We start from the raw sequence: 22,124 nt of genomic DNA on the forward strand, positions 1-22,124 counted from the left end.
TCTGTACAGTGTCTGCGACCAGATTTGAACTCAGGAAGGTGAGTCTTTCTGTTTCTAGGCCCAGTTCTCTATTCAATGAGCCACTTAGCTGACTACTATGCATTGGGAAAATGTAAAGAGACCACAGTGAAGCAAGCACATTGTACAAAAGTAGAAAGCCCCATTCAACTCAACCAATTTATATCCAGAATACAGAAATCTCATTTTTCAAATCTACAGATTATTCACTGTTCTTTGACTGGACTTTGGAGTCCTCTAACAGAAATCAGTAATGACTCTGACCAGTGACAGGAAATACTTTGAGAGTTTTCCATCCTCCCCACTGAAGATAAATAGATTACAAAATAATCACAGCCACTCCTTTGGCAACTGCCTAAGAGACAAGCAGCATGTCTGTTGACCAGAGATTTGGACTTCTAATATGGGTTTTAGAAATAAGTCTTTTGATGAATGGAGCTACGACAAGGTGAGCTCATCACTTCCCCCTTTGCTATATATTTCTTATTTCATTCAATCCAACTAAATATTTATTCAGTATCTTCCCTGCTTCAAATCTCAAAACTCTGGGCATTACAACTTCTCTGGGTTGCAGTCTCTTCCTCATAATGTGAAGATTAGATTAGATAATGTCTAAGATCCTTTTTAACTCTCAATCTAGGCACCCTGATCCAATAAGTACAAGATCTAGGTGATCCCCAGAAGCACAAAACATAAAAATGATGCAATCCCTAGCCTTCAAGAACTTATTGTGTACTGGGGATACAATTTATATAGTAATAAATATAATACATATTGTTTAAAAAGGAAAGACAGCATTAGCAAGTAGGGGGATTAGCAAAGGCTTTTCAGAGCAGGCAGTAGCATCTGAACTGAGCTTTGAGGATGATAAGGATTCTGGAAGGCAAGGTTGAGGGGAGATCCTCAAATTGGAAGTAGGGGACTGAATAGACGACTTTAAAATAGTCTGAATTAGAGGTAAAGATTGCCTGAACCAAGGAGTGAGTGGAGGAAAGAGGATAGATGAGAGAGGTAATAGCAGTAGAACTGTTGAAACTTGACAAGTGACTGGACAGGCAAGAGGGAGAGGCATAAAAAAGAATTGAGGATGATGATGAAATTGAGAACTTGACTGACTAAAAAAGCAGGGAAGGTTAAAAAAAATGAAGGATTTAAGAAAAAAAGATGGTAAAATTGTTTTGAATATTTTGAGTTTGAATTTTCCAACAGGACAACCAGATTAAGATAACCAGTAAGCAGTTAAGAGGTGCAAGATTTGAGATTAGAGTATAGATCAGGTTTATGTAGTTGCCTACATGGATATGATTATTGAATCAAAGGGAGTTGATAAGATGACCAAGGGAAAGAATATGGAGTAAGCAGAGGATCTAGAGTAAAACTCTGTGAGTAGGAGATGACGAAGAAACCAGTAAAGGAGATTGAAAAAGAATTGCTAACACAGGAGCAGAAAGCAATGTCCCAGAAGAAGCATAACACAGTGAGGAGAGGCTACTTTCTCTTGTGACCTTGGGCAAGTCATTTTACCTCTTTGTGTCTTAATGAGAGGAAGCTGGGAGGCACAGTAGATAGAGTGCCAGGCTGGCATCCAGGAAATTCATCTTCATGATTTCAAATCTGGCCTTGGACACTTACTAGTTGTATGATCCTGGGAAAGTAACTTACCCCTGTTTGTCTCAGTTTCTTCATCTGTAAAAATAACTGGAGAAGAAAATGACAAACCATCCCAGTACCAAGAAAACTCCAAATGGTGTCACAAAGGATCAGATATGACAAAGTAGACTAAACAACAAAATGAGAGGGTTGACCCTCAATGATCTCTAATGTCTCTTCCAGATGTAAATCTGTAATCCTTAAATTCTAAATAAAAAAATAAATGACTAGTAGTACCTACCTCCTGGAGACTCAACTCTGCTAGTCATTGTCAATGAGTGAAAACAGTAGCTTTTATGAAGCTTATAGGAAAGACAAGGGAAGAAAAGATCATAAGAAAGGAGTCACTGCCCTCCAAGAGCTTCCATTTTAACAGCAAGAGACAACATTTAAAGGGGAGCAGGGTGGGGGGGGGGGGCGGCTAGGTGGCTAGGTGGCTAGGTGGCGTAGTGGATAAAGCACCGGCCCTGGAGTCAGGAGTACCTGGGTTCAAATCCGGTCTCAGACACTTAATAATTACCTAGCTGTGTGGCCTTGGGCAAGCCACTTAACCCCATTTGCCTTGCAAAAATAAAAAAATAAATAAATAAAGGGGAGTGGGGTCAAGGGAATTGCCACAAGGTAGTTGATTGTCACATTCTTTCCAAAATCATTAATTTTATTAACATTCTCAGATCTTTTTCTTAAGAGTAAACCCTGAAAATATGAAACGGTTTTAAGAAAGAAATGGATTAGATCATTTGTAAGAGGAGAGGGAAGGAGAAATGAAATGGGAATCCCTCCCCTCTAGACTTAGGAAGGTTTATATTATATAGGATTTGGACTAGGGAACCCACACTTGAACTATATGTACTCAGTTAATCAATTTTGCTGAGAAGTCAACTTGAAAGCAGAGAAGATTGAGAAGGCTATTAGTAAATATAAACATTCCTTGTAGCCCTCTCCTTGAGAGTTCTTGAGGTCAAGATAGCATTCTGGGTGTGAACAATTTCTAATCACATAAGTTAGAGCTTAACAACATAATAATTAATGCTTCTAAACAATATAATAAAAGCTTAATAATTCACATAGGCAAGTGGCAGGGTAAGGAAGCAAGCTAGACATAGACACTGGACAGCTTGACGCCAAGATACTGTTCTAAAAATTGAGTGGACTTTGCAGAGAGGGGTAGGAGGAGAGGAATAAACAGTGTATCCAGAAGATAGGGTGGTTGATCATTTCAAAAACTACAGAGAGGTTTAAGACTTGGGGGGGGGGGGGAGTCATTAGAACTGCAGGATCAAAGACTAGGAGACAGGAGAGGATAGGTACTATGGAAAGGTCAGGCTCACTGATTGGGAAGACAGTGTTCTTAGGTGTAGCAAGTAGTGGGGTATTTTGTTTACATGTAGGGTAACTAAATCACAGATATTAGAGTGGCAAGAGGAGAACTAATTGATCAGGACCTTCAGCCTCCAAAGAGACCTGTGATTATCAAACATACATAGATATGAGGAGTAAGGTATTTTGACTTAGTTGTCTGGGCCAGTAATTAATATATGTTTGGGTCAGATGGGCAATTAGATACACTCATAAGAATCTTAAGTTAGGTTAGGTCCTCTCTAGTATCTCTGGTTCCCTATGGCCTTATGTTTCTGCTCTGGTTCTGAGTTTTACGTACCAAAGACCCTCCTGGAGTTTATGTTTCCCAAACTTGAAATTTGACAGAGAGAGAGAGAGAGAGAGAGAGAGAGAGAGAGAGAGAGGCAGGCTGGGATATTTCTGGGATATTTTAATGATATGTTGGAAGGACAAAAGGAGTTTTTTTTGTTCAGTTGTTTCAGACGTGTCCAACTCTTCATGAGCCTACTTGTGGTTTTCTTGGCAAAGATACTAGAGTGAGTTGCCATTTTCTTCTCTAATCAATTTTATAAATGAGGAAACTGAGGCAAGCAGGATTAAGTAACTTTCTCAGGGATACAGAGCTAAGAAGTATCAGATGTCACATTTGAACTCAAGTCTTGCAGACTCTAGGGCCTGTGCTGTGCTACCTAGTTGCCCCAGTGAGAGAGTAAATCCTTTCCAAATTTAAGTTAAAGATTCTGGTTTTTAAATTCAAAGATTTACTGTTTTTCTCTCTTTCTTTTTGTTTACTTCAAGTAATTAAAATTTAAAGGTCAGGGGGACAGTTAGATAGACAGTGGATAGAGCACTGGCCCTGGAGTTGGGAGTACCTGAGTTCAAATCTGACTTTAGACACTTAATAATTGCCTAGCTGTGTGACCTTGGGCAAATTACTTAACCCCATTGCCTTAAATAAAATTTTTAAAAAATTTAAGGGTCAGGGAATAATAGAGTGTAATTTTAATACATATTTCTTTTTTTAATTCAACATAATGGAAGTCTGTAATTTCTTACATATTCCCCTTTCTTTGTTTCCTGAAATGCTTATTTGTTGATGGTTATTAAGTTTAAATTTTTAAAAAGGAAAAAAATTAAAAGACATCAATGTTTTAGGATCCTTTTCCTGGAAGTCATTCACAGGAGGGATTATAGGAAAGTATCTAGACCCAGGTTTGAAATATTAAGGCCCTGGATAAAGTATTATCCTTAGAAATAGAAGAAAAGATGTGCAGCTTCTTCAGTGTTCCAGGCCTATTTCAGTTTGTTCAAACTCTTTTTTATATCTCCAAATGGGCAAAGAACAGTTAGTCAACCAACAAGGATTTATTAAATGCTACTGTGTACTGGATGTTATGCTAGCCACTGGAAATATAAAGACAAAAACCCTGCCCTTAGGAGTTTATATTCTTCTGGTATCCCACTACAAATCAAATGAGTCATATTGCCTTTTCTAATCATTTATTTTCATGAAGTGCATTCAAGGAAATAACCTGAGGAAAGGCTTCACTAGTTTCTGCAGCTAATCACCCCATCTTGACTCTCCCATAATAGTGGTCAACCTCAAATTCTGTTACACTGCCATAGGACCAATGTGAATTCTGCTGATTCTAATTCTCCTTAATCAAATAAAAAACCTCTTTTAGTTGAGTATACCATAAATTGAGGTCCAGGACCAAGTTGATTCTCATCTTTGTCTCTGTAGCACCTTCCTGGCACATAGGTGTACATGATAAATGCTTATTTAATATCTTTTAACTAAACTGAAGCAGCACTAAGTGACAAAGAAGTTCCTTTTCCATATATGAGCAAAGTCATCCATTTTAACATCCAAAAGACGAGAATAAACAACATACATTTCATAATTCAAAAGACTGTTCAAAAGACATTTGTGGATAGCAAGTTGTCACGACTTTATTGGTATTTGAATGAATCATATTTGGCATCCACAGAGCACCAGAACCTTCTGTGGCATTGCTGAATACACATAAAAGAGGACTTCAGAAAAAGACGAATATATGTAAGCATGACACTAAATAAGATAGATGAGACACCTGTGCCTCTTAATCTCCTAGTGATGTTGTAATTAAACAGAAGCAAGATTGGTTAGGTTTCTATGTGATACGATTGCTTAATTGGAAAATATTCAATGAATGGTAAAGGCTAAGTAAGATTGGGGAACTTTTATTTATTTATCATTAAAAGAGTAAGAGAAACCACTTCTATGTTTCTAATTGCTATATGAATATATTGTATTACAGCAATCAAAAACATTCAAACATTCAAATACTCATTAAGCATCCATAGCATCCTAGGCTTGCTAGGTCCCAAAGAGAAATAATAATAATAATAATAATAATAATAGCCAACATTTATACAGCTTTTATACATTTATATACTTGTTATGGGTCAGACATTGTGCTAAGCATTTTACAAGTGTCATCTCATTTGATCCTCAGAACAACTTTAGAAGGTAGGCAATATTATCATTCCCATTTTACAGATAAAGAAACAGAGATTAAGTAACTTACTCAGGGTCACATAGTTAGCAAATGTCCAAGGTCACATTAGAACTCAGGTCTTCTTAACTCTGCTGTGTCACCTAACTGACCCTAAGATCATAGATCCAGAATTGGAAGGAATTTTGGAGTTGATCTCATACAAACTTTTATTTTAGAGATGCCTAGATACCTAGAGAGAAAATAATTTGCACAAGGTTACATGAGGCCACAAGTAGCAGAGTCATTTTATAGGTGAGCCTACCTTCTAAAAATAATATGTTGAATTCATATACTATTTTAAAGTTTACAAAACTCTTTATAAATATTATTTTATTCAAAAAATAACATTGAAACATAGGTGCTATTATTATTATCCTCATTCTATAGATGAGGAAATTGAAGCAGAAGTTAAGTGACTTGCTAAGGGTCTTCCTGACTCCAGGGACAGCACTACTATCCCCTATGCTACTTGGTTGCCTGGTCTTTGAAAACTTTAGTAATTAAACCTTCTTGATTAAGATTCAGATGGGTCTCCTTCCTATCAAATTCGATTCTATGAAGAATGATTTATGGGAAGTTCGAGTGTATATAGAGATATCCAACAAGAGGTGTATTTTTTCCTCTATATTATGTGAAAATAAAATTCTATTCTTTTTTTTCCATGTCCCTTTTAAAACTATTGTAGTGAAGCTTTCCTTCATTCAATCTTTGCCCTCCCCATTCCCTGTCAAAGAATCATTTTCTCATTTGGAAAATATTTTCATTTGCTGAGGAACTTTGCCTACCAGAAGAGGTTAGGGGAGGGGAGTTTCATCATTTGAACCTCATGTATTTACTCTGACCCTTTCTTAAACAGAAAAATCAATTTGAGCAGTCCAGATTGTAGGTAGAACAGTGCCCTGCTGAGCATACATGAGATCCCATGCATGCCCTGGGAAGGCTGCCCTCCCTTTGAAGTTCTTCGCCCTTGGTGCCTGCCATGCTCAGCTGCTCAGAGGAGGAGGGAAGGCCCCTTGAGTCTGGCTCTCTTGACCCAAGCAGCTGCACCACAAAGCTTTCTTTGGCTTTAAGTCTCATTGCATGTAGTCTTCTATTTGTAGACCAAGCAAGGGGAGGGTGAAATAATGAATACTGACCTTTTATGACATTTAGAAATCAATTAATCACTTAATTATTAATCAATAAATCACTTATTTATATGTATGCAGATGCATACATAGTTCAATATTTAATCCTAATAATAACAATGTCAGAGTCAGCATGGAATAGTGAATAAAATGTTGTTCTTTGAGCCAAAAAGCTCTAGCCCTGCCTCTCTGTGCAACACCAGACAAGTAACTTAAACTTTCTGCCCTTTAAGTACCTCTCTACAGGAATTCTTAATTTGGAATTGAGAAAAAAATTTTTGATAACTATTTCAATATAATTGGTTTTCTTTGTCATCCTATGTAATTTTTAATGCACTTAAAAACATTACTCTGAGGTTTCCCCAGGATTTCCAAAGGGGGTGCAGGTCACCAAAAAAAAGTTAAGAAACCCTGTTCTAAGATTAGAAATTGGAGAGAAAGTACCAATTTGCATTGACAGATGGAGACTCTTCATATGGGAATTCCCTCTGCTATTGAATTCACTAATCAATTCCCTATCCCATTTCCTAATAATATGCAATAGCTCACACTTATAATATAGGATTTTTTTAGGTTTTTTGCAAGGCAGTGGGGGTTAAGTGGCTTTCCCAAGGTCACACAGCTAGATAATTATTAAGTGTCTGAGGCTGCATTTGAACTCAGGTACTCCTGACTCCAGGGCCAGTGCTCTATCCACTAGCCACCCCTATAATATAGTTTTAATGTACTGTGTACTCCTAATAATAACCAATAGCAATTTGTATTTTGGCATGCTCTCTTTTATCCCCATAAGACTCTTACTACTATTATTCCCATTTTCTAGATGAGGAAGCTGAAATTCTTTTTCCTTTGGTCTCTGAGATACAGGCTTAGTAGTGGTATTGTTGGATCAAAGAGTATGTACATTTTTATGGTCCTTTGGGCTTAGTTCCAAATTGTTCTCCAGAATGGTTGAATTAGTTCACAACACTACCAACAACAATTTGTCTCAATTTTGGACATATCCCAAATATTCATAAAAGGAAAAGCTGTGGTCATTTTTATGAACCAGTTATCTAAAACATTAGTGTTTCATTGTTGCCACCAGAATAATTTCAACAAAATAAACATCTCCTCTCTTCTGATAGCATCTTCTGACACATTTTCTTCTCACGCCAAGAAATAAATATCCACTTGTCAAAATCCTTTTCATCTAAGACAAGATCTCATTCAAATGCTACCTCTTCGGGGAAGTCTTCTTGGATCCATGCCCCACCTGACCCCAGCTGGAAGCAATCACTCCATCCTCTCTATAACCTCATAGCATTTCACTCTTTTATCATCTTTTCAGAATCATATTTATTTATATCTTTGCTCTCCTGCTGGAATGGAAGTACCTTGGGGTGAATAACACCTAACAGTGTCTGGAGCATAGTAGGAAGGAAGGCAATGAGCATTTATTAAATATCTGCTATGTACTAGGCAATGACAAATGCTTTTCAACTATTTCATCTGGTCTTCACAACAACCCTAAAAAGTAGGTGCTATTATTATTATCCTCATTTTATAGTTCAGGTTACTGAGGCAAAAGAAAAATTGAGTGATGTGTTCATGATCACCCAGCAAGTAAGTGTCTAAGGCCATATTTTGACTCAGATCTTCCTGACTCTGAGCTTGGTGATCTATCCACTGTTCCATATAGCTTTCTAAGGTAGGCACTAAATAACTATTTGTTGAATTTCAATTTGATTGTAAAAAATAGAATTGAACCTGAATGTTGTTCACAGTGACCTAAATTTTCCCACTTCCTAACACTGGTACAGCATGAAAAAAAGCAGTGTGTATATATATATAGTCAGAAAACCAAGTTTCACATCTTGACTCAACCTGTGAGCAACCTGTGTAGCCTTGGACAAATCACTTAACCCCTCTAGGTCTTATTTTTCCTCATCCTCAAAATGAGGGAGCTAAACAAGATGATCTCTGATCAACCTTCTAACTCCCTCCCTGGGTCCACCCATCTATCAGATTCTCATATAAAAGCAGCATAAAACTTGTGTTTCTATTGAATGGGAGAATCACAATCCCTGCCCCCCCCCACCTTCTCCCCTTGTTCACAAAAACCTGAAAGGGCAAAACACCCATCAATGGCATCTCATTCCTCTGTGATGCATTCATTACTAGCTCAGAGATTCATTCACCTGTGGTGTTGGATGCATATTACTTTGATCTCAACAATGATTTTTCCAGCTGAGATTTAAACATTTAGAGAAATAATTTGTACTTGATTAGCACCTTTCATTTTGGGGTAGCAAAAGTAATTTATAAATATGTCTTCATTAATCCTAACAACACAGCAGGGAGATGGGCAGGTGGTGCATGATTTACATATGGAAAAACCTGAAGCAAGCAAAGAGGATTTTTGTCAGATGAGAAATGAGTTCACTGGAGAGGGGAGCTGGAGATGAAGTGAAGAAGTGGGGAAAATACATGAGTACTAATCGTTTTAACATTTGTAGAACACATTCTAAGTTTTTTTTAAAAGTCACATTCTTTGTATTTATAATCCATTATTCAATTAAATTCAAAAATAATATATATATATATAATATGGCACTTTCCTGTGGGCTGAAAATGCAAAATAAAAATGAAATGGCATAACTGTAGTCAAGAGATTGGAGAACACAGCATGTACATGAATAAGAAAATTACTAGCTAATTTGAGGAGGGGGGCAACCAGTTGGTACAGTGAATAGAGGACCACTCAGCCACGTACTGTAACCTGTGAGCAATCTGTGTAACCTTGGGCGAATCATTTAACCCCTCTGGGAGGTAGCTTGAACAAGATGATCTCCAATCATCTACCTTCTAACTCTCTCCCTGGGTCCACTCATCTATCAGATTCTCATATAAGGGTAAGCATAAAACTTGTGTTTCTATTGAATGGGAGAGTCCTGGTATCAGGAAGACCTGAGATCAAATTTGTCCTCAGACACTTACTATGTGGTCATTTAAGTCATTTACCTTAATCCAATGGAGAAAGAAATGACAAACCACACCAGCATCTTTGCCAAGAAAACCTCAAATAGGGTCATGAAGAGCTGGACACAACTGAAATGACTGAACAACAAATTTATGGAGGGCAATAGTACTCACTACTTAGGGACATTGGGAAAAGCTTCCCATAGTAGATGACACATAAACAGAATCATTAAGGAAAATAAGGAAGAAAATCAGCAAAGATGAGGAGGGATAGGATTAGGTAAACTCCAGAGTTTATGCAAAGGGTAAAAAACATAGATAAAGGCATGAAACTAAGGGATAGAATAACAAGTTCAGGGAATAGAAACTAAGCACATTTAAATTAAATGTCCCTTGCAGGCAATATAGAATTTATTCTTTACTTTCTACATTCCTCCACACCATTTCCAATCTCATTGATTTCACCTCCTCAATTTCTTCCCTGCCCATCCTCTTCTCCTTCCTTTAATCATACAATTACCCTAGTTCAGGTCCTCATTTCCTCTGACTTAGATGAGTCCTTATTCTATCTATAGCAAACTTACATTCCATTTAGAACTATTCCTCTCATATTCTTTTTTTTTTTTTTGCAAGGGCAAATGGGGTTAAGTGGCTTGCCCAAGGCCACATGGCTAGGTAATTATTAAGTGTCTGAGACCGGATTTGAACCCAGGTACTCCTGACTCCAGGACCGGTGCTTTATCCACTACACCACCTAGGTATTTTCATAGAGAGTAACTTGCAGTGAAGAATGAAAAAATCCTTTTGAAGAAATTGGGATTTTAGTTGAGTCTTAAAGGAAACTAGTGAAGCTAATGGTGAGAAGAGACAACATTTTAGGCATTAGGGTTAGTGAAAAGACTGGAGTCAAGAGAAGGAATGTTATAAGCAAGGGACACTTCCCTGGTTTACTTAAATTTCCAACTAAAAATCCCATTTTCTATAGGAAGTCTTTCCTAATCCCTCTTAACTCTGATGCCTTCCCTCTCTTAGTAATTCCCTCTTGCCTATTAATATATAATATATATATATATATATCTTGTTTGTCCATATTTGTTCACTTGTCTTCTCCACTCAATTGTGAGCTTGTGGAGGGTAGGGAGATTATCTTTTTGCCTCTTTTTGCATCCTTAGCAGGCTTAGTGTCACATAGTAGGTACTTAATAATTATTTATTGATTGATCATTGATTAATTGATTGAAGAGAGCAAGTGCTGCTGGTTCATCCATAATTTGGAGGGAAATAAAGACTTAGAAAGCAAAAAATGAAGGAAAAGGCTAGGTTGGAAAGGGTTTTAAAAGTTAAATTGAAAATTGCATATGCAATCTTGAAGGTAATAGGTAGCCACTGGCATTTATTGAAATGGAGAATGTACATATTCTGAAGGACATCTTAAGAAAATTAAGATAATGAAAGTTCTGAGATTCTCCAGCTCTGAGATTCACTGAATAGGAGAGTAAAAAGAAAAAGAAAAAAGTACAATAAAGAAAACAAAGAATTTGAAGAAGAAATGAGTGATTATCGGTCTTAAGAATATATTATCAGTATTAAAGAAGAATTTTATAGAATATTTTTGGTATATACATATATACAGAAGTCTGAATCCCAAAGAATTTAAGAAATTTGATTGTTGTTTCCTATTGTTTTGGAGGTGCATCACAGCTGGTATGAAAACCAAGCTGGTCTGACTCCCAGTCATTTCAAATCATATCAATAAACAATGAATACTCTTATGTGCAAAACACCATATTAGGTAAGGTCTAACATTCTTTCAGCTTCAATGTAGTGTACAGAAAAAAAAAAAGAAAAAGAAAGGAAAGGAGAAACTTGGGCCCAGAAAGATATTGTGAATTAAAACCAGCCCCAGCCACCCCTGGCCTTTTTTGATGCTACTTTCATGTGTTCTCTTTTCTCAGACTTTCAGAAGCCACTTTGAGAAGGTTACCTAGAGAAGCTGGTGCCCCTGCTCCTATAGACTGTAGGCTGAGCTCCTGGAGTCAGTGGTCTTCATGTAATCCTTGCCAAAAAGAAATGGTAAGATATAGACCTTTTTTTCAGCATCCATGAATGGGGTCTCTGGGATTTGCATTTCAGGAAAGAAGGTCTAATTTTCAGTTCTGAGACTAGGACTATTAGCACAGTGGGTGGCTCCTTAAGGTTCCATTTTTTGCAAGGTAAAGGGAAATGCAATTTCAAATAGATGCATATATTTTTATTCAGGTAGGTATTCCCCCTTTGTTTAAATAAAAAAAAATTGTATGGAATTCAGATCAAGATGGCTAGACAGTAAGAAAGCCAGTGGAATTGGGAGGAACTCCTCTACCACCTCAAACATGAACTGTCACTCACAAGAAAATACCAACGAGGCCGGGGGGGGGGGGGGGGGGGGGGGGCAGATAAGTAGTGCAAGGGATAGGGCACCTTCCCTGAAGTGAGAAGGACCTGAGTTCAATTTCAACATCACATTTACTAGCTGTGTGGCTCTAGTCAAATCTCTTGACCCTGATTGCATCTCCAGAACAAACAAGCAAACAACAAATCAATAAAACCACCCCCAAATGAGGGAAGAAGCAGGAAACACTATAGCTACTGCCACAGGGAAATATATGGTAGCCCTGGAGCATTTGAAGTAGGACCCTAGACATGGCATCCAACCAGCTCCACCCATTCTATACCCTCTCCTAGACTGATCAGGTGTTGGGGTCCTTTTCCATCGTACTTCACCCTGACCTGAGCACAGAGATTTGCAGGTACAAAGGTACTCTGGGCAAGCCCAAGAAAATGACTTCCCTAACCCAGCAAGAGTCCTGGGCCAGTTCCCACCCATCCCCCCCCCCAAAAAAGCAAAACAAAACAATATAAAAAATTATTACAGGTGCTTCCAGCTACCCTCCCAGTGCAGCCAGACCCAAGCCCACACTGATCAGGCCTCTTGATGATCAAGCCTAGGGGGACTCCTAGACTTCTTTGTCCTAGGTCAGTTCAGGATGGCAGAAAACTCCCTCTATATCAAAACAATCTAAACACAGGAGCTTCCTTCACCCCTACTAGCTGGGCTCACTTCTGCTCCTTTCTTAAATGAAGCAGAAAATGGTTTCCTTTAGGTCAAGTGCTAATTCTACTCTCAGAGGACAACACATGGAAGGTTAAGGCCAAATTTACAACTCAGCCCTTCATCACAGAGATGTATATGGCTAAGACTCACCTTCTCCTGGGACCCCAGTCCTATGTCACATCATTACCCTCTGCCCCATTCTTTGGATGATTCCTTTCTGCTTCTCTTCAAAGCAGAAAGGAGTCCTTGTCTCTCTTCCATCTAACAACCAGAGCAAAGAAGAGGAAACACCTCCCCTCACTCTAGTGGGTCTACTGGAACTACTATAGTAAATCCATAACCAGACACTTTTATTGCCCCAACCATGAAAAATGAGTAGTAATTAGAAGATAACTTGAATATGTGTTCATAATGAACTTCTTCAAGGAAAAGACCCAAGGGACAAAATTCCTTCAGAAACTCGGGTTGAAACAGCAATTGCTTAGAGACAAGAAGTGACAATAGAAAAATAATTAGACAATAAATATATTGCAGAAATTTTTTTAAAGCAGTTAAAAAAACACAAAAATAAATGAACCAATGACTTGGAAAACTGAAGAATGAAAGCAGCAAATAATAGAATTAACAAAATCAAGCAGGTAATAAAAAAAATAAAATTATACCAACAAAGCAACAGAACTGAAAATGTAACTAAATGATTGACAGAACAATATGAATTTGAAATATAAAGTAAAAAAAGAACAAACATTAACTGGGATCCCAGAAAAAACTAAGAAAGAAAAAAAAGCTAGGTAGTGTATTTAAGGGATTAGTTCAGGTAATGTTCTATATAGAAAAAGAGTATGTAAAAAACCAGGAAGAAGAAATCCTAACAATTTATCAAAATTATATAATCATAAAAGTTAAAAAAGAAAACAAGAAAAATCACAAAAATCTCTCCAAGCATCTAGGAGTACACAAGAAGCTATACTTATACTTAAATAAACATGCATTAAAATATCATAACAATAAGAATAATAATTTTTAATAATAAAAGATTTCAAGGATAAACAAAAGCATCTTTTTTAATACTATATACAAAAAAGTACATTCTTTGAAAATGTGATCATACTTGTTTAAACATAAAGTTGTAGAATCAAAGGTATCTTGGAGTTGATACAGGTCAAGCTTCTCATCATGCAGATGTGGAAAGTGAAGCCAAGATTGATTAAGAGACTTTTTCAAGGTCACTCTGGTTGTGAGTGGCAGAGAAGAAATTTGAAATCAGGGCTTCTGATTCTAGAGCCAGAGCTCTTTTCACTGTGCCATACTGTCTCCCCAAGAAATTTACTTTAAAAGCCAACACGAGTTGAATGGATTTATCAGTACTAACCACAGAAGAGAAAATCTGAAAATTACAAGGATATTAAGTGATTTACAAAGACAATAATATTCTTCAAGCTTCTTATTAACTTTAGTTAAAATTAATATTAATATACATGGTAAAGACGTCATCCTATCTATCAGTCACTAATTTAAATGATTTGGAAAGAGGAAAAAACAGTAGTCTTCAAGATAAAGTTAATCTTGCTAGACTAAAATAGTTTAAATATCATATAAGTAAAATGATTAATAGTGTTAAAAATAGAAATGCAAACATATTTGTATATTAAGTTAACTCCTTGTCCTGGGTCCCCTAAACTCTGGATTTACCCAGATCTCGGGTTCAGGTTGTACTTCATAAAAGATCCTCAAGTTTCTACTTCTGCTTCTGATTCCACCCTCAGTCATCCCAAAAAAATCTCTAAAACAAAACTTGTATAGTTCATGTCTAGGATTTCCATAAACTATGATTAGCAGGGTCCCCTCTTGGTAAAGGTAAATGATGTACATTATGGACATCGGGAAATGGATAGTTATCCCTTCACCATGGAAATCCCCAAAAAAAAATTCAAAAGCCACTTGGAGAATAAGGAAAATAAAGAAATTCTAATGTCAGACCTGATGAGACAAGCTCATGTTCCTATTGCCATGTTCTTGTTCAACAAACTGTGGTTATTGCATGAGACCAGGGTAAAAAGTGAAAGAGTAGAAATAAATCCCTTCTACCCAGACAATACTGATAAATGCTTAACAATCAGCACTCTGGAGGAAAAATATGTGCACTACACAATTTTAATCATTTTAATTGATAACATTTTTTTCAATCACTTTCTTAATTCTAGAAATCAATAAAACAGTAAATCAAATTCTGATTTGTAAAATTTACTGATTTTAGAGATGCAAATTCTTACAGTAAAAACTTTAACAATCAGCTCTCAATGGTAGCATCTGACTGCAGCACACTTCTACCACTATCATATCTTGCTGCCAAAGCAAATTTCCTTAAAAGTGTAGATCTGATCATATAACCACTCCACACAATCAGTTCCTCTGACTTCCCATTGACCTTGGGAACATATTTTAGCTTTTAAAATCCCTACACAACCCAGCCCCCAATCTACCCTTCCAGTCTCATTGTGAATCAATCCAGGTAGGATTCTCTGCAGGCTAATCAAATTGACCTCTGTGTTATTCACACACAACAGTCCATCTCCATTCTTTGTTATTGTACTGGCCAACTCCACTGGTCTGAAAAATCCTCCTTTATTATTTTTGCCTCACAGATTCAATTTCTTTAATTTGCAACTCAGGAATCACTTTTTGTATTTAGCATTTCCTAATTCCTTAAACTGTTGACGCCTCTACTTCCAAACTACTTTGTCTATATTTTTTGTATATGTTTTATATATGTTTGTATTTATTCACTTTATATTTATGTTGTTTGTACTTATATATTTATTGGTTGTCTTTGCTCAGTACAATTGGGATGATTTTTATTTATTGTACTTTTATCTTCAGTTGCCCTAGCATAGTGCAGATACTTAATATATACTTATTATTGATCATTTGGCAGCTGAAAGTCAGTGATAGAGAAAACACTGGAAAAGAATACCAAAAGGTAGTAGATTCATTCTATTTAGTTCTTTCGTAGACCAAAGAGACTCATCTCATTAAAAGTCTATCATCCTGTCTATCAGTCACCAGTCATCTTCAGAACACTCCTAATCATCAGGGACTAAAAATATTTTCTTTTATTAACCCAGCAAGGTGCATTTTCTTCAGAAAATAGTCAAAATTCATTCTAGCTTCATGGGATTTCCAGGATTACTCCTGCTACATTAATTTTAAGAGTTGACACTTAATTTATTACTTATAACAATAAACTTGAAAGAGAAATACTTGAAGAAAGGATCAAGAAATTTTTCTTGTAGTTCCATGAATATATTGTCCACAAGAATGCAAAATCTAATGTAAATATTATAGCTAGATTAAAACTGAATTTGATCTAAAATATGTTATTCAACTGCAAATTATGATTATCAGATTACATGTAATTTAGATTTTAAGAAAATTAAAAGGGATAATAAATAAGAGCATCATACAGTGATGAAGGGGAAAACAGTAAATATGCGACAATCAACTTGTTGTATATATCAAATAATGTCAACAGTTAAAATCAGAAAAAAAGAATAAATCAGGGGCTGCTAAGTGGCACAGTGGATAGAGCACCGGCCTTGGAGTCAGGAGTACCTGAGTTCAAATCCAGCCTCAGACACTTAATAATTACCTAGCCATGTGGCCTTGGGCAAGCCACTTAACCCCATTGCCTTGCAAAAAAACTAAAAAAAAAAAGAATAAATCAATAAGAACAATAATAATTAAGAACCCCAGCTATTTACTATCAGACTGACAAATTATATCAAAATGATTTGTTACACAGAGAAGCTCTTTGGGAGGGAGGAAGGAGGATTATTACAAGAAATTCTGAGGATTTTTTAAAGAAACAAAAGATATAAATAAAAATTTATTTTAAAAAAGATTAACTTTTTCTTAATTGCAGGTTTTCATGTAGCAGGAGTGATCAAGTATTTCAGGGGTGATCAAAAGAGCTCTTTTTTTTTTGGACCAGGACACATCCTTCTCTTGCCCCTTGCTAAGAGACACATATCTTCCTGAAATAACAATGATTATTCCTGCTGAACACAAAGTTTGATCTCATCATAAGATTTCTTTTCTTTTTTGTTCTAATTTGAAGAGACCTACCAACTCAGCTATGTCACTGACCCAAAATATAAATGGTAATTTGAATTTATTTGATAATTATTTTGCATTTGAAGAGATAGCAATATAATATGCAGAAGAGGCATGATGAAATTCTTAAAGATTACCACAAAAAAGTCAGAATACACAGCATGAAATTTTATTTCAAGATCATTTCTGTCTGCCTTTTTCCGTATTTCACATTGGTTTGTAAGCAATTTGTTTTCCCTAATATCCAGTTGTATAATACCTTTTGTGGTATTCATAGCCTCATGTTTTTCAAATACCAACCAGTTTGGGGTTTTTTAAACAGTATCGTTCACGAACTGTGGAAGCCTTTGGCCAGTTTGGTGGGAAGCGATGCCTATATTCTTTGGGAGACAGGCGTAGCTGTGAATCTACTAGTATCTGTGAAGATGAAGAAAATTACTGTGGAAATGATTTTAAATGTGAAACAGGTATTGTGTCTATCTCTTCAATTCACTAGTATGGGACAAATTGCTTGGCTGACATTTTTGGGCACAGATTGTTCATTGTGGGTTCTGTTTGACTATAAGAGTGAAAGAAATTAAATTCTAGTTCAACTAGAACTTCCAAAGATACTTTGTGTATCTCATGCAAAGAGTCTATTTTGTCCTTTATCTTCATCAAAAATATTAGATGTCTTTAGAGTTCAGTATGTAAATGTGTGTGTTTGTAGATGTGTGTGCACATTGTGTGCATCTGGATATTACCTATACCTTAGCAGATGGAGACTCGGTGTCTCCCTCAGTGTGATACAGAGGGCTTCCTAAAATGATTTTTAAAAAGGAGCATTTTATTCCATTTTGGGCAATATAAATTATACCATGCCATATCAAGTCATTATTGTCGTTTATTTAGGTCGATGTATTAAAAAGCGGCTTCTATGTAATGAAGACAATGACTGTGGAGACTTTTCTGATGAAGACAATTGTGAAAAAGACCCACGTTCTCCCTGCCGTAGTGAGACAGAATTATCTGAGCTTGGCCGGATGGCTGGATCTGGGTCAGTATCTATTTAAATTACAGAGGAAATAAATACCTCCTGGTTAGGTGAACATTATCTCTAGGGAAAAGACAAGTCACACTATAGACAAAAAAAACAACTGTTCTTACCAGTGCCAGGTCACCCTGGAGATACAATGGAATCATCCAGAGTAAAAATAAAGTGCCAGGGAAGCTCACCCTTTGGTGGCACATGCAGAGGTTAAAGCCCTTGTGCTTGAAATAGCTTGACTCAAATCCCAGTCTATATTGGCCACTTAGAGCCCCAGGAAAAATGTATCCTTTTTCACTGAATGAAAACACACACACACACACACACACACACACACACACACACACACACACACAATTTAAATTTCAGCTCTGCCATTTTACTAGTTGTGGGGTCCTGGATAAGTCACTTAGTATCTCTAAGACTCAGTTTCTTATAAAATGAAAATAATAATACCTATATAACCTACTTCATAAAATGATCATGAAGAGGGAGTTTTAATAATAATAATAGTTAATAATTATATAGGATTTTTAAGGTTTGTGAAGTACTTTTCATATGTTAACTTGTTTGATTTTCACAACAACCCTATGGGGTAGGTGTTATTATTCTCATTGTACAGATGAGGAAACTTGAGATTAGAGATGCTAAGTGTCATGCATGAGGTCATATAACTAGTAAATGTCTGAGGTAGGATTCAAAATCAAGTGTTGCTGACTCTGAGTCTAACAGTGTATTATTCACTGTACCAAGTAGCTGTCTCCAAAAACAAAGTATTTAATATATGTGACTCATTGTTGTTGCTACCCCTTCTCTGTTGTTTTGTACAGAACTATGATTACTGGTAGAGAAGATATTCTTCTACAATGTAAGTTAGCAATATTCTGTAACATAGTCTTAGGGAACTGAAAAGTTAAATGCTTTGCCCAAGGACACAGAGTTAGTAAAGAGGAGATAGGGTGTTAAGGGCAACAATAATGAGTGGAAGCTGATGGTGGTGGTCCTGAGGAGAAGGAGGAGAAGGAAGTTAAGATCATTAAGGATTTATCTCAGGTGGAAATCTCAAATTTGACATCGTAAAAATGGATAATGACAAAAGCCTTCTGTAGTACAATGGTATTGGTGCTCCGTCTTTTCACAGATAATATAAAGTCCAGCTATCATTTCCTTGGAGGAAAGGAATAAGCATTTATCGAGTACCTAGAGTATAAGGCACTTACTAAGTACTTTACAAATATCTCACTTAATCTTCACAATAAACTTATGTGATAGTTACTATTTAAGGTTAAGGAAACAGAGGCAGACAGAGGTTAAGTGATTTGCCCAGGATCACACAGCTAGGAAGTATCTGAGGTTGGATACTGCACTCAGGTCTTTCTGACTCCAGGTTCCAGTGATTTTTATCCATTGATTCACCTGAGCTAGATCATAAGTGAGAGTTTTATCAACAACTAGCTTAACCTTGCTCTTCCTAAATTTGCCCAATCATTGTCAATCAGTCGTAATATACAAGCACATCCTCCAAATACTTTGCTCCCAAACCTCATTTAGTGGTATCACTATTCAATCATTTTTACTCCTGTATGACTTTTTGTGACCTTATTTGGGATTTTCTTGTCAAAGATACTGGGTAGTTTGTCATTTTCTTCTCCAGATCATTTTATAGATGAGAAAACAGAGTTAAGTTACTTGTCTAGGGTCATATAGCTAATAAGTTTCTGAGGGTATATTTAAACTCCACAACTGGTCCAACACTTCATCCATTGCACCACCTAGCCACCCTTACGGTGATTGGATCAGATAATATCTGATATCTCTTCTGTTGTTCGGTCATATTCAACACCTCATAACCCCATTTGGGGTTTTCTTAACAGATATAAGAATGGTTTGCCATTTCCTTTTCAAGCTCATTTTGCAGTTGTATTGCTAATACACTATAATGAAACATCTCCCACCTCCATTTGGCCAGTTTCCTGAAGGTGCAATCAGATGCAATCAAGTTCTATCAAGTAATACAACTAATTGCTCACTTAAATGCTGAATCACTTAAAATATTTTCATGCAACTACTAAAAGAGTCCTGGGTAGAATTTGTCTATATAATAGCCCTAAACAGAAAAAATATAAAACTATTAGCTTTTCCCTAAAAGAATATTTTTTTGTGAATAATTAAACTGCATGCTAAGTTCTGGGAATGAAAATATAAATGTGTAAGAAAGTCCCTGCCTTTAAAAAGTTTACAATCTATTAAGGGAAAATAGCCCATGTTGGGGAGGGAACTAGGATCAGGAAATAGGAGAAAAGAGGGAAAAGCTGATAATATACATGCAGCAACATGGGATAGACATAGCCTGGAAGGGGCAAGATGGCCTGGTTCCAGGCAAAACAAGTGAAAGCTCATCTGTCAGAATTCTGCGACACAGGAGTACGTCCATCAGGAGCAAGAGAAAGGGCAGACTGCATGTGGAATGGCATGACTGGAGATAGTGGGGAAATCACATGATGGTCTTGTTCTCAGCAAGATTTATTGAAAGCTATCAGGACCATTTAATTCCTAAATCATTATAGTTTGACCAAGGGACAGATATGTAGCACAATGAATAATAGTAATAGTAATAGAGTTCAAATCTGGCCACAGATATTTACTAGTTGTGAGACTCTGGGCAAGACATTTAATCTTGTTTGCCTCAGTTTCCTCAACTTTAAAATGAGCTAGAGAAGGAAATGGCAAATCACTCCAGTGTCTTTGATACCAATACCCCAAATATGGTCATAAAGTGTTGGACATGATTAAAGTTACTGAACACAAGAATAACAATTAGACTTTTAGTGCTTTTGGTTTACAAAGTATCATATAGTATGTAGTTTAATCTTCATACCAGGCTTGTATAATGGGCAGTACAAGTTTTAAACCCATTTTACAGATGAAGAAATGTTCTCAAAGAAGTTATATGACTTGCCCATGGTTATATAACTAGAAGGCAGTAGAACCAGGGATCCAATCCATGTTCTCAAAGAAGTTATATGACTTGCCCAAGGTTACATAACTAGAAGGCAGTAGGATCAGGGATCCAATCCAGGCTTTCATAAGAGAAATTTCAGACTCTTTTCCCAACACCACATTTGCCTCCTTTGGGATCGTGGGATCACAAATCTCAAAGTGGAAAGTACATTGGATGCCACTGAATTCAACATTTTCAGTTTATAGATATAGCACCTGAAGTGAAACCACAAGGATAAAGGCTATAAGTGAGGATTCAAACTCAGATTCCATGATTATCAGTTCATACCTCCTTTTTCACTACATTGTTTTCTTAAAAAGACAAAAAATAGGGGGCAGCTGGATGGCATAGTGGATAAAGCACCGGCCTTGGAGTCAGGAGTACCTGGGTTCAAATCCGATCTCAGACACTTAATAATTACCTAGCTGTGTGGCCTTGGGCAAACCACTTAACCCCATTTGCCTTGCAAAAAAAAAAAAAAAGACAAAAAATAGAGTCCAAGTAGCAACCCAAAGTAATATTTATGCATTTCTTAACCATTTAACCTGTATAAAATTGTACTACATTTTTCTTAAATTCCTATCTTTTTGTGAAAATGTGTCATTAATGAAATATTTGAGGGCTGTATTTTTTTTTTAGTTTTTGCAAGGCAAATGGGGTTAAGAGACTTGCTGTATAACATTATTTTGAATGAAACATTTTTCATTTACATAGTGATTTATTTTTAAGACCCTCGTACACATTACATCATTTGAATTTTATAATTTTGCTACCATTTCCTCAACTGCCCTATTGTTCTATATACCATTTTTGTGACTGACTTCCATTGACCAAAATTCTCTTCCCTGGCCACCACTCCCTATAAATATTATCTCCTCATTAAAATGTAAGCTTTTTGAGGTCAGGAATTGACTTACTTTTGTATTTGTATACACAATATTTAGCTGAAACTGGGTATATATTAAGTACTTAATAAACATTTGTCATCCTCTAGTCATTCATTCACTATTATCCCATTTTAAGGGCAAGAAAACAGAAATACAGAGAGGCTTTGTGATTTGCCTAAGGCCCACATCCAATCATTTGCAAAGCCAGAACTAAACCTGATATCTCTGAATTGCATTTCATTATATCATATTACTGCTTCAACTTCCACCCTCGTCTCCACTCCAACAAAAACCCTGAAGTTGCCTCTTCCACTTCAAAGCAGAATTGATATTTAATATTTTACTTTAAAATGAGATCCTAAAGC

The 22,124-nt window shown here is 36.4% G+C and overlaps 1 protein-coding gene across 1 annotated transcript in view; it reads left to right on the plus strand.

Annotated features, from left to right (window-relative positions):
* Positions 1-341: 341 nt before the first annotated feature.
* Positions 342-22,124, plus strand: part of C9 (complement C9) — a 67,576-nt gene continuing 45,793 nt past the window's right edge. The window contains exons 1-4 of the mRNA XM_074208021.1: positions 342-466; positions 11,593-11,710; positions 17,167-17,311; positions 17,736-17,880. Coding sequence (XP_074064122.1) covers positions 390-466; positions 11,593-11,710; positions 17,167-17,311; positions 17,736-17,880 — 485 coding nt within the window. The 5' untranslated portion in view covers positions 342-389. The remainder of the gene's footprint in view (positions 467-11,592; positions 11,711-17,166; positions 17,312-17,735; positions 17,881-22,124) is intronic.

This window comes from Macrotis lagotis, chromosome X, assembly GCF_037893015.1.
Source record: "Macrotis lagotis isolate mMagLag1 chromosome X, bilby.v1.9.chrom.fasta, whole genome shotgun sequence".
Taxonomy (NCBI): Eukaryota; Metazoa; Chordata; class Mammalia; order Peramelemorphia; family Peramelidae; genus Macrotis; species Macrotis lagotis.